Below are 14,144 nucleotides of genomic sequence, written 5' to 3' on the forward strand. Positions count from 1 at the left end.
CTAGGTGTCTCTAATACTACGGTTGGAAGTGTAGTGTGACTACTGATGTGGAGGTTTGGCTAGTCCGGTAAGTTGCGATTGTCGTAAGGTGTAGTAACAGTAGTGATGGGGGAACTTTTACTGTGGTTGTAACTTAAAGTGTATAAACTTTAAAGAAATGTGGTCTTGTAGGTTTCATGATGGATATAAATTACTAAACTATAAAAGTTATGACCAAGGGCAGTTTAGTTTTCTCGTGAGAGAATTCAAAGAGCGCGATGGTGTTGTTTAGAATCCAGCGTCGAATATATGTACTGATGGTCTATTTAACTTGCCGTCTTCTGTTACAAACAGAGCCGGCTTTGAGTGCTGTTCTAACGAGAGAGCAACAGGACAGAAATTCGCAACCTCGTTATACCAAAACCGAAAACTCAAATGTAAAAGGTAATGAAACGAAATTGCAAATATCTTTAAATGTTAACAAAAAATATGTAATTGTAATAGAAATTAACGCAGTGAAAAAGTTTTTTGCTTTTATTAGAGCTACAAATTGTGGAAGATTCCATGTAGTTTTAAAGCTGAAATTAAACTTAAAGATTAGAACCAATTCATATGAATTTAGAACTTCAAATGTTTAGGGGTTTGCAGTAGAGATTTTTTAATTTAGACTTGTACATCTTAATTATAACTAACAATCATGCAGTTGGACTATTAGAAAACAGCCTATCAGTTTTAAGAGTTATTAACATCAGATAAGAGTACTAGTTTTTTTTATTACACTTCATGTATTCTACATTTCATTGGTTTTTGTTTGTTTAAGGTTTTATTTAATTTTCATGATTTATTGTGAATTTCCAGAGATATAAGTAACTAATACTTTTTTTTTCACTGTGGTTGTTTACAAGTTTTAACTTTAATCATCTGGGATATTATTACAATTGAAACCAAGTGAGTTGTTCATTTTTGGTAAGGAGGTTAACTGTAGTTGAAATAATTTTAAATCTGTTAGATTTGCATTAAAAAGCACAACATAATATATTAATTAATGCGATTACAGGTTAAAAATTATTTTTAAGTGACATTAATTTCACATATTTTCAAGAAAATTTTTTTTCAAACATGACCAACAAATTAAAGATGACCATTTGACTAGCTTTAATTAATAACAATGTTTTACTTTCTGCCAGTAAACTGCTCTATGACCCAGTTAAATCATTATTCCCCAACCTTAACTGATGCAATTTTCTTTTTCTTTGTATGCTATCTTATCAACATCTTTTTAAGATGTATGTCAAGTCCACGCTCTTTCTATAATACAGATAACATGGCATCTGAAAAAAACAAACACAATTCAAGATTTTCCATAGTTGAATCCTTGTTGACTTTAATTTATAATGTGAAAGTTCACTTAATTTGTAAAATTTCTTTTGTTGGACTAGAATTCTTCCCAATGTTAAAATTGTCTTTCATCTCTTGTCTCTGGTAAATCAGTGAGGTTTGAGTTCCATGTTATTCTTTTCTCTTACTAGAAATGCCTATCTTTCAATTAATAATACAATATTTTTTCATATTTCCCAAATTTCTCCCACATCAGTTTTTAACTTTCTGTCCCAATTCTCTAATTACAAGTTTTTTTTCTCATGATCTCATAATTGGATTCTAAAAGTTAGGAAATGAAATTTATTTTTTTACCTCAACATGTAGCATAACATTGAACCTAGCAATGTAATAATCACTCTTTCCCAAATGTTTAACACTTGCAATCACATCCTTGCTGTTGCTTAAGAAGAAACCAAAGATATAACACTAATTGGTAAGCCCATTGATCATTTAATGTAGAATGACTTCAAGAAATCTCTCTCTCTCTCAATTAATATTTTCCTTCCTTTATTATTGCATCATTAGTCTAAACCAATAAATAGTGAAAAGAACTGAGGTGCCTTTAATAGTAGTAAAACAAGTTTGACATCAAAGAACATAAGTGTAAAAACAAGGAAGAGAGTCATGACCTTGTTACATGACTGTGAAATATGGGCCTTGACACAAGTATTGATTAACAAACTGGAAACATTTGTACAGAAAGATTATTTAAATATCCTAAACAGACAAGGTAATGAACAAAGAAGTTCTCAATGTTGTGAATGTGTAAAGTTGTGTTGTACCAACCATCAAGAAGAGGAAACTAACATAATTCGGCCATATTATGAGACAAGACAACATCAAGGGGGCAAACAGAAAGAAAAAAAATAGGGGAAGAAAAACAACAGTGTGTAAAACAAATATTAAAGATCAGTGATGATGAGAAAACCCACTTGTAGAGTAAAATATATATGATGTGAATCTGACGATGACTGAAGAAGGTTGAAACGTTGTTTGCTCCTCTACATAAAAAAAAAAAAATCTCAACCCAAACCAGCTGTTTTTCATACATAAATATAGTAAAACATGAAGACCTGGTGAGAAAATCACAAAACAGACAGAAGTGGAGAACTGTGACAGTCAATCTTCCTGAGGAAGATAGCACACGATGATGACACTGACTGTAAACTAATAGCAAACTTGATCTCATCCTACAGTTTTTCATAGCTGTTGTGTGTTTGAAGGAAGCCCATAGTAGTTTCCAGTTAAAAGCTTTCAACCCATGAACACCCTTATTGTGATTCATGTAGATTCAACTTTGGGACTACTTTTGTTTTTTTTACCAGACCTCTAAGTCTCAATTTTTCACAGAAGAACAATACCAAAATGAGGCAACATAAAGCATTATTAGTCTTAAGTTACATGTACTGTAGGAAAACAACTTTTATGTGAACAACATAAAATAGTATTTCAGTAACTATAATATTGAAATTACAATGTATGTAAGTTTCAAAACTAAAGTTGAGATTTCACTGTGTTCATTTTTTTGTTAGCCACGACTGTTATAAGTGGGTCATTTATAATATCAAAAACCATTCTCTTACACATGCACAGAGTCTATAGAATTAACCCAATTGTCTGTTTTCTATGAAAAGTTCAATTTCCTTATAATCAAATAATGCCTGCATGCGTTCTAGGGAATGTTTGTAGTTTTCTTGTTGAATGATGTAGAACCAGTTATGAACTGTAGCACAACTAATGGATATAAGATCAGCTTGTACCAAAAATACATTTTAATATTATTAGACAGATATCTTAGAGGTATAAGGAAGCAAGGTTTATTCTCCCCGTATTATAGTGTAGAGGCACAAATTTCAAGAACTCTTTTGTCTTGCATCCTAACAGGCTGCTACTCATTGATTTATATAAAACTCAACTACACCACTTGTTTGAAAAGCATCAGTATTAAACAGTTTAAAATCTGGAAATTCACAATAACTCACAAGCATTTTACATCAGTTAAAATTTATAAATATACATTTATATCTTCTCGAGTATAACTTAATTAATTAAAACAATTGTGGTCAAAAGTTAATACAAATGATTTTAAAACATTTTCAGTTTTACTTAATTTTTCCATATCCTGGTGAGTCTTTAAACAACTTAATTAGTTTTTTTTTAGTTCCTTTCAGGTATTTTTCTAGAATTTTTTTAAAAATTTAACTAAATTTTTACATTAATGATAGTGAGTTATCAGACATCAGGAATATCCTGACTCTGAACCTACCTGCCCTGGCAATGGCCAGGTGGGTCAAGGCGTTTGACTCGTAATCTGAGGGTCGAGGGTTCGAATCCCTGTCGCACCAAACACACTTGCCCTTTCAGTCATGGAGGCATTATAATGTGATGGTCAATCCTACTATTCATTGGTAAAAGAGTGGCCCAAGAGTTGGCAGTGGGTGGTGACTAGCTGCCTTCCCTCTAGTCTTACACAACTAAATTAGGGACAGCTAGTGCAGATAGCCCTCGAGTAGATTTGCACGAAATTCAAAAACAAACTCAAGCTACCTCAGTAAACAGAAACTACTTGCTGAATTCAGCCCCCGATTCCCAAAATGTTCATCACTTTTGTTGTGTTCTTCCAACATTGCAGATTCTACCACTGTAGGTGGTAATTTGTTTCACAGATTTATGACTATTTGAGAGATAAGAAGAACTTGAACTCCTCAGACTTGATAATATAAGGCTTGTTAGGCCTCATGTGATATATTTTATTCAATATTTGTCATCTTATTTATGAAAGGTCAAAGAACTACCAGACCCAGCATGGCCAGATGGTTAAGGCCCTCAACTCATAATCTGAAGGTCCTAAAACAAACCAAACCAAGAACCACCAAGGTAATTCCAGTTTTGAAGGTTATTATGTGAGGACAAATAGGTTGTACTTTGTCAACATGTTTTCCCAGAAGAGGATGACCCATGTAGGTTATGAATACATTTTAAAGATTATAAAAGTATCAGAATGATGCTGAGATGATATACATTTAAATGATGGAAAAGTCAGGTAAAGGTACCTTTACTTTTCTAATAAAATGTTTGACCTATACAATAGCTTCCTTCGTATGTGGTAGATATTGTAATTTTCAAAGCCCTTAAAGAAGACTGGGCAAATATTTTAGAGATCAAAGTTGGATACAGGAAGAAGTTTCTTTAGGAAGTTTGGAGTTTTCAAGATGGGTCAAATGGTCCATCGTTATCATTTCAAAATGAAGTGAAATTGAACTGTGGAAACATTCCTGATGTACTGTATGTCAAACACTAAAACCGTTGAGTGTATATGTTTTATTACATGTGTTTATAATGTAATATGTGTGTGGGTGCAAACATGTACACTAGAAGAGTACCTAAGGTGACACACTAAAGGGGAGTGACGTCCTAATTAAATCAGATCTTAGTAGAGAAAAGTAAAATAAAAATATTTCAAAATCAAAAACAGTCAATTGAAATTTGGAAATACACTACATGACTTCAAATGTATGAATTATTAATTTAGAAGTAAAAAATAACAGTAAAAATGATACCTCATTACTATTTTCATAACATCAATACTTACCAGCCAGTTTTTTGGATAATACATATCCTAATGCCCAAATGAAGTTAACGAAATCCATGTATCGTAATCTTCCATATATTTTTCATAAATATATTATTAATATCTGAATAAAAGGAAAAATGAGAACTTTCACTTAAGCTTATAAATTAAATGTTTGTTTATTAACCTTCACTCTGGGATTTTAAAGACAAAATATTAAAAATAAAATTAGTTTAAACTTTATTTGAAATGTACTTTAAGTTCGATGAAACGTGTGTTCTAGGGAGGTCGCTTCATTGGAAGCACGTAACACCTGAAAAAGTGGTTTTAAGTTCCAGAAGAGGGTGGGGTAGACGAATTATGACGTCACTTTAACCTGTATGATCTATCAGTCTATCCAATGAGATGCAATCGAGTATTTTACTCCAACGATGAAGCATGCTGGATCTAAGTTTATTCCGCAATAATTTATTTTTAAAATTCTGGTTAATTTTGTTAAGCCTTAAATATGATCGGTTGACGTCTATATTGGGTTGGCAGGTCAATTTACATACTATTAATAAGTAAGTAAAACAAAATTGAGTGCGGAAGTCTAATATAAGTCCGTCGCTTCTGTTATTATTTAATGTAATTACAAACTTTAGTTTTTAAAAAATATTGAGTATTTTTCTCATATTAAGAGCGCATTACGTTTTAAATTGGACGACGGCAGCAAAACCAAACATTTGACACGTGTGTTCACTTAAACATACACGTATTCCATATTCAGTAAGCTATATTGAACATGATACATTATTAGATACAGACATATTATAAAGGTTAAATATTCTATAAAAGTAATTGTAATGCAGCATAACAGTATGGAATAAATTAAGATACAAATGGATAATAGAATAATGCTGTACAGGTGTTTAGAACAGACTTTGTTGTCGTGAAATTATTTAAATTTGGGAGTTCGTTTTTAATAAATAAACTTTCTTTCATTAAAAGTTCAGTACTTGATGATCCAAATGAGATGATTGAAATCCGTAATCAAGGCGAAGTGGTTAGTGTTTTCACCATGTGAGCGAATTGTGGAGTCTGGTGGATTTGACACTTTTTGTTTTTTACCAGTTTTGATTGATAATTCCGTATGTACCCAGGTGTAATTGGCATATAGTTTTGCCAACCTAAGTGGCATCACAGTCACCACACGTGTTTTTATATATGATCCAAGAACGTAAGGAGGTAGGTCGGTAATTGATTTAAGAAAGAGTTCTTCCACTGTATTTAATGCAGTAAGCCTATAAGTAATTAGTGAATGAAATATGGGAAGTTAAAACACGTCTATGATACAAACTTGATTTGTTTACTATAATTCAGACGCGTGCCCTTTGTTAGGTTTAGCTACCTAATTTACACAAGGCAGAATTCTTAAGTTATTTAATAAAATCCAGGTAGTTAGAAATACAGTTCTTTCACACAACAGAACGTAGGACTTGTTTATGTGAAATAAAGTATTGTTTATATATACTGAGCTTGTCATGCAATAAATAATCTGTATATGCGCGTGTGTGTAAAAGCTACTGTATGTTTGTAACGCTCAAATTGTCTTAACTGTCAGAGCGCTGGAACATTAAGCGGATAATCTCGCGTTCAAATACCAATACAGTTGGGATTTTGTATATATTTCAAGTAAATGATCATACATGTTCCTACAATATCTGAAAAAATACCATCATATTTCAAATTAATGTGTATTAAAATTGGATGTCAAATTTGTTAAGTGGCGACAAGGCTTGACTTTCATATGACAGTGGAGTTAAGGTTTTATGTTGGTATTTACCAATGAACATATTCACAGCAAGCTCTTTCATCATGGATTAAATCAAGGTTTTGAGATCCGATTTAACATTCAAATTAAAAGATGGCGTAGTTCCAACATCAAGATATCTTAACTTTTCATTACAACTGAGAACTGCTAACACCATTTGTGAAATAAATTCTGAATGAATTAAAAATAGTTCAGAAAGTGCTAGAAAGAAAACTTCTTAGTAACAGAAAGTAAAATAAGATGGATACCCTGACAAAATCCAGAAAGCTTAGCAAAAAATTAGGATAGCTTAAGCAGAAGAAAAACAACTGACAGGTTCAAATGAATATTCTAAAGAAATAAAAAGCACAAATTTGAAGCAGAAATATATGCAAACTTGTAAGGCCTTAATTAGAATACTGTGTCAAAGGTGTTTGGGTCCCTTCCCCAAGAAGCACATTGAATTATTGGATAAGGTTCAGATGAGAGCCACTAGGATGATATCTGGGATGGTGGGATTGTCATATGAGGAGAGACAAATATCTAAACGTGTTTTCTCTGAAGAGGGGAAGGTTCAGAATGGATTCGATTAAAATGTTTAGGATTCTTAAGGATGTTGATAGATCCATCAAACTTATTTTGTGTTTAGTAGTGAAAACAGTAGGACAGACGTCATAAATTCAAATTTTGGCAATGTATGAGTCGTCTGCAACTTACACACTATTACTTTTCAAACAGATTGATTGGTTTTTGGAATAAACTGTCTTCAAGGGTGGTGGAGGCATGAAATTTAACTAACTTCAAAAAAAGGTTGAACGAATACATATAGATGGGAGCTAGAAGGAACATTTTGATGGACTAATAAAGTCCATTTTCTTCCCTTTAAAAACTTGTGAATTTATCTTCTTCATATGTTGGAGACAAAACTGGAACGTGCAAATTGAGAAAAAAACTATAAATTAATGATTTGGTAATATGTAAAATGTAAATAAATTCATCAAAACAAATATTATTTACATGGGTAAATAACTGCAGAAAATATGTTGTAAAAAATTGCTATCAAAGGAAGCTGTAATTGCTAAGAGAGAAATGTTCGTTAAATCCATGTTGTGTAATAGAACTTGGGTATAATTTTATGTACTACGATTTCTCAGTCAGAATTGTGTGTGGTGGGGCATTTTGTAAAGCAAGTAGATTCGTGCCATCAACCCCTTTATGGTCTGATGGGTGGGACTGGATTCAAGAAAACTTCCCACCTAACCTACGTACAGATTCTCCAGTTGGTTCCACCTAACACAGCGAATGCAGTAAATAGTACACACACTGATGGACAGGTGAATTAGCCTTCCACGTGACATGTATACGTAGCGCTAGAGAAAGAAATAAGTAAATAGTATAATCAAATGTGAGTTAAATAGTTCCCTCACATTGTCGAGTTCCGTAAGTTTGCGCGAATGAAGTCACTTTAGTTTCATATTGAGAAGTGGGTCCGACATGGCCAGGTGGTTAAGGCACTGTACTCGTAATCTGAGGGTCATGAGTTCAAGTTTCCATCACACCAAACGTATTCGCCATTTCAGTTGTGGGGGACATTATACTGTTCCTATGAATTCCACTATTCGTTGGTAAAAGAAGAGCCCAAGAGTTGGCGGTGGGTGGTGATGACTATCTGCCTTCCCTCTAGTCTTACACTGCTATATTAGGGACGGCTAGCGCAGATAACTCTGATGTAGCTTTGCTCGAAATTCTAAAACAAACCAAAGAACGTATTGAGAATTTAATATAAGCAGGTAAGATGACAAATTTCGTGAAGACCTTCGACCACTCAGCCCCCAAACTTTTAAACTCCCCAGATAATGATGAGGTTCACGATACAAGTCTATTTGGTTTACAACACTCAGTTCCCCTCCACACACAAACACAGCAATTCCGATCCTGAAAGGCCTGGAACAAACATACAGCTACATTAAATTCTCTAACACAGAAGTTTTTTATTTTGTTTTCAAATGTTGAGTCGCGAGCAAGTTTCTAAGGTGATGACTATGTGCTCTTAGTTAAAGCATGTTTTCGAGCCCTCTCGGTGTCTAAGAAACACACAACACTTTTTTTTGTGAACTGTACCAAGAAATGTCTAACTTTTACATCCCTGTGTAGATAATGCGGGGGTGGGTCGTGACTACCAGTGCCCGTACCCGAGGGTCATCTGACAAATACGGCTGAGAAAAACTACTCCAATGCCACACATAATTAATGAACGTTTTTCTTGTAGTAAGTACAGCTTCAATTAATATTCATTCCTTATCGCATCTTTCCTGACTTTAATTTTAACAAATGTCATCGCTATTTCCCCCCTCCTCCATTCCTCTGACAAAATATCCATTTTGACGAATTTCTTTATCTTTTCCATTTTGTTATATTCTCTATCTCTGTATCCCCCACACTTCTCCATTTTGTTATATTCTCTATCTCTGTATCCACCCGCTTCTCCATTTTGTTATATTTTCTATCTCTGTATCCCCCCACTTCTCCATTTTGTTATATCCTCTATCTCTGTATCCCCATTTCCATTTTTTTGTTATATCTCTATCTCTTGTCTCCACTTCTCCATTTTGTTATATCTCTATCTCTGTATCCCCTACATTCTCCATTTTGTTATATCCTCTGTCTCTGTATCCCCCATTTCTCCATTTTGTTCTTATCTCTCTATCTCTGTATCCCCACATCTCCATTTTGTTATATCCTCTATCTCTGTATCCCTTCTCTCCATTTTGTTATATCCTCTATCTCTGTATCCCCTACTTCTCCATTTTGTTATATCTCTATCTCTGTATCCTCTCTCCATTTTGTTATATCCTCTATCTCTGTATCCCCACACTTCTCCATTTTGTTATATCCTCTATCTCTGTATCCCCCACTTCTCCATTTTGTTATATCCTCTATCTCTGTATCCCCATTCTTCTCCATTTTGTTATATCCTCTATCTCTGTATCCCCACTTCTCCATTTTGTTATATCCTCTATCTCTGTATCCCCTACTATCTCCATTTTGTTTGTATCATCTATCTTGTATCCCCTACACTTTCTCCATTTTGTTATATCTCTATCTCTATCCCCACACTTCTCCATTTTGTTATATCTCTATCTCTGTATCCCCACACTCTCCATTTTGTTATATCTCTATCTCTGTATCCCCATTTCTCTCCATTTTGTTATATCTCTATCTCTGTATCCCCTACTTCTCCATTTTGTTATATCTCTCTATCTCTGTATCCCCCCTATTCTCCATTTTGTTATATCTCTCTATCTCTGTCCCCCACTTCTCCATTTTGTTATATCTCTATCTCTGTATCCCCCCTTCTTCTCCGTTTTGTTATATCCTCTATCTCTGTATCCACCTGCTTCTCCATTTTGTTATATTTTCTCTCTCTGTATCCCCCATTCTCCATTTTGTTATATCTTCTATCTCTGTATCCCCTTCTCCATTTTGTTATATCTCTATCTCTGTATCCCCACTTTCTCCGTTTTGTTATATCTCTATCTCTGTATCCCTCACACTTCTCCATTTTGTTATATCTCTATCTGTATCCCCACACTTCTCCATTTTGTTATATCTCTCTCATCTCTGTATCCCCCATTTCTCCATTTTGTTATATCATCTATCTCTGTATCCCCACTTCTCCATTTTTTGTTATATCCTCTATCTCTGTATCCCCTATTTCTCCATTTTGTTATATCATCTGTCTCTGTATCCCCCACTTCTCCATTTTGTTATATCATCTATCTCTGTATCTCTACTTCTCCATTTTGTTATATCCTCTATCTCTGTATCCCTCCCTTCTCCATTTTGTTATATCATCTATCTCTTATCTCCTCTATCATTTTGTTTATATCTATCTCTGTATCCTCCATTTTGTTATATCTCTATCTCTGTATCCTACACTTCTCCATTTTGTTATATCTCTATCTCTGTATCCCCATTATCCGTTTTCCATTTTGTTATATCCTCTATCTCTGTATCCCCACACTTCTCCATTTTGTTATATCCTCATCTCTGTATCCCCTATCTTCTCTGTATCTCTATCTTGTATCTCTCCATTTTGTTTTGTTATATCTCTGTCTTGTATCCCCTCATCTCCATTTTGTTATATCTCTATCTCTACGTGTCATCTCTATCTTTTTCTCTATTTTCTTATATCTCTATCTTGTTGTCTCTGTATCTCATTTTGTTATATCTCTATCTCTGTATCCCCACACTCTCCATTTTGTTATATCATCTATCTCTGTATCCCCTATCTCTCCATTTTGTTATATCTCTTCTCTCTGTATCCCCACATTCTCTCCATTTTGTTATATCTCTCTATCTCTGTATCCCCTACACTTCTCCATTTTGTTATATCATCTGTCTCTTCCCCATTTCTCCATTTTGTTATATCATCTGTCTCTCTCTTTCCATTTTGTTATCTTTCTCTCTGTATTCCCTATATCCATCTGTCTCTGTATCCCCATTCTCCATTTTGTTATATCCTCTATCTCTGTATCCCCCTACTTCTCCATTTTGTTATATCCTCTATCTCTGTATCCCTTCTCCATTTTGTTATATCCTCTATCTCTGTATCCCCTATCTCTCCATTTTGTTATATCTCTCTCTCTGTATCCCCTACACTTCTCCATTTTGTTATATCTTCTATCTCTGTATCCCCACTTCTCCATTTTGTTATATCTCTCTATCTGTCTTGTATCCCCTTTCTCCGTTCCATTTTGTATCTCTATCTCTGTATCCACCTACTTCTCCATTTTGTTATATTTTCTATCTCTGTATCTGTATCCACACTTTCCTCCGTTTTGTTATATCCTCTATCTCTGTATCCCCCACACTTCTCCATTTTGTTATATCCTCTATCTCTGTATCCCCTACTTCTCCATTTTGTTATATCCTCTATCTCTGTATCCCCTACTTCTCCATTTTGTTATATCCTCTATCTCTGTATCTCCCCATCTCCATTTTGTTTATCTCTCTATCTGTATCTCCCACTTCTCCCGTTTTGTTATATCTCTATCTCTGTATCCCCACACTTCTCCATTTTGTTATATCTCTATCTCTGTATCCCCTCTACATTTCTCCATTTTATATCTCTCATCTCTATCTCCCTTCTTTTGTTTGTATCTCTATCATTCTGTATTTTCTCCATTTTGTTGTATATCCTCTATCTCTGTATCCCTACTTCTCCGTTTTGTTATATCTATCTATCTGTATCCCTTTCCCATTTTGTTATATCTCTATCTCTTCTCTATCCCCACTCTCCATTTTGTTATATCTCTATCTCTGTATCCCCTACTTCTCCATTTTGTTATATCTCTATCTCTGTATCCCCTCACTTCTCCATTTTTATTATATCCTATCTGTATCCCCCCACTTCTCCATTTTGTTATATCCTCTATCTCTGTATCCCCCACACTTCTCCATTTTGTTATATCCTCTATCTCTGTATCCCCACACTTCTCCATTTTGTTATATCCTCTATCTCTGTATCCCCCACACTTCTCCATTTTGTTATATCCTCTATCTCTGTATCCCCTTACTTCTCCGTTTTGTTATATCTCTCTATCTCTGTATCCCCTATATTTCTCCATTTTGTTATATCCTCTATCTCTGTATCCCCCACACTTCTCCATTTTGTTATATCCTCTATCTCTGTATCCCCCACACTTCTCCATTTTGTTATATCCTCTATCTCTGTATCCCCCACACTTCTCCATTTTGTTATATCCTCTATCTCTGTATCCCCCCACTTCTCCATTTTGTTATATCTCTCTCTGTATCTCCTACACTTCTCCATTTTTGTTATATCTATCTCTGTATTGTCTATTTCTCCATTTTGTTATATCCTCTATCTCTGTATTCCCCCTACTTCTCCATTTTGTTATATCCTCTATCTCTGTATCCCCTACTTCTCCATTTTGTTATATCCTCTATCTCTGTATCCCCTACTTCTCCATTTTGTTATATCCTCTATCTCTGTATCCCCCCTACTTCTCCATTTTGTTATATCCTCTATCTCTGTATCCCCCACACTTCTCCATTTTGTTATATCCTCTATCTCTGTATCCCCCACACTTCTCCATTTTGTTATATTCTCTAGCTCTGTATCCCCCCCCCCACACATCCGAATGTTCTTCCAGGTTCTGCCAGCTCTTTTTTTAATTACCGTTTGTGTTTACTAGTTGTATAACAAGACCAGTGCATATAACGTTTTTATTTCTCTTATCTGCACGCGCTTCACGTTCTGCCCTTTCCATGAATGGTATTTCTGAGTCCGTGTATCTAATATATAAAGCTGCTTTTCTTTTTTGTTTGCACATTTCAGCCACCTGTTCCTTATGCATTTCCACAACTCTTGATCAATCAGCATCAAACCTGACAGTGATACAGGATGACATGAGAAATGTCAAGAAGGGAGTGGGGATTGGGGATGCCCTATATAAATAAACGTCATTATATGTATGTATCTGTTCTTCACAGATTTCCACATTTCTCGATCAGTCAGCACCTAACTTGATTTTTATACAGGGCGATATGACTGATAGAACACTTGAATAAAATAGTACGTCTTTCTTTTCAGTAATGACACCTTTATGTATTTTTATTACATTTTTAATGTTTACTGTGTCAAGCTAAAAATAGAAACATAATTTCCTATCCTTTCTTATAAAAGTTTTTATGTCACCTGCACAATAGACGAGTATACTAGCTAGTTTTTATATGTATTCTGTGTACGTTTAATAGTTGGACGAAGGTCATTAGTTCAAAACGTAGTAAATATAATGTTTTTCTTATAATGCATGTAGTAACTTGTAGTATTTTCCACATTTTGTTTATGTATAGGCTATTATTGGACCGGAATTTTGGATTGATGCAGAAGTTTGAAATAAAATTATGTAACGCACTGTATCGTAAAACAGATAGCAGGACTTTAAATAAATAACCAGTGCATTCCAGTAGGCTAGATTTTGGACGGCTTTCGTTACGACCTTTAGTTTCACTGCCATATGATAAGGTTCTGGTTTGTTTTCCACATGCGTTGCATGAGGTTTAATAAATAGTGGATTTTGATTGTACATATGAAAGAATATGTTAACAATGATGCTCCGTCTTAGTAAAGCGTGTTTTTTTTGTCCTTTTCGTAACTGTTGTACGTAAACAACTACTGTACTGCGTACACATAGGCGCCACCCACGTTTACAGAGAAACTTTGTTTCAGTATTTATGCTATCTTGTGTCTAGTTCATATATACATATACACTAGTATCCTATTCGGTACATGAAACAAATCACTGGATCCCACACGGAAGAGTTGTGTTAAAAAATTAAAGCCATAAGGTTCGTCATTTCGTTTTCTGGAAAAATCACTTACTATGAAAATTC

General features: G+C 34.4%; 1 protein-coding gene across 4 annotated transcripts in view; it reads left to right on the top strand.

Annotated features, from left to right (window-relative positions):
• Nucleotides 1–25: 25 nt before the first annotated feature.
• LOC143244430 (stromal interaction molecule homolog) overlaps nt 26–14,144 on the top strand; it is a 72,718-nt gene continuing 58,599 nt past the window's right edge. For 3 of the 4 annotated variants that reach the window (XM_076489072.1, XM_076489070.1, XM_076489069.1), the window contains exon 1: nt 26–423. In XM_076489072.1, coding sequence (XP_076345187.1) covers nt 258–423 — 166 coding nt within the window. In that variant the 5' untranslated portion in view covers nt 26–257. The remainder of the gene's footprint in view (nt 424–14,144) is intronic. The other variant, XM_076489071.1, reaches the window with a different exon arrangement.

This window comes from Tachypleus tridentatus, chromosome 2, assembly GCF_004210375.1.
Source record: "Tachypleus tridentatus isolate NWPU-2018 chromosome 2, ASM421037v1, whole genome shotgun sequence".
Classification (NCBI taxonomy): Eukaryota; Metazoa; Arthropoda; class Merostomata; order Xiphosura; family Limulidae; genus Tachypleus; species Tachypleus tridentatus.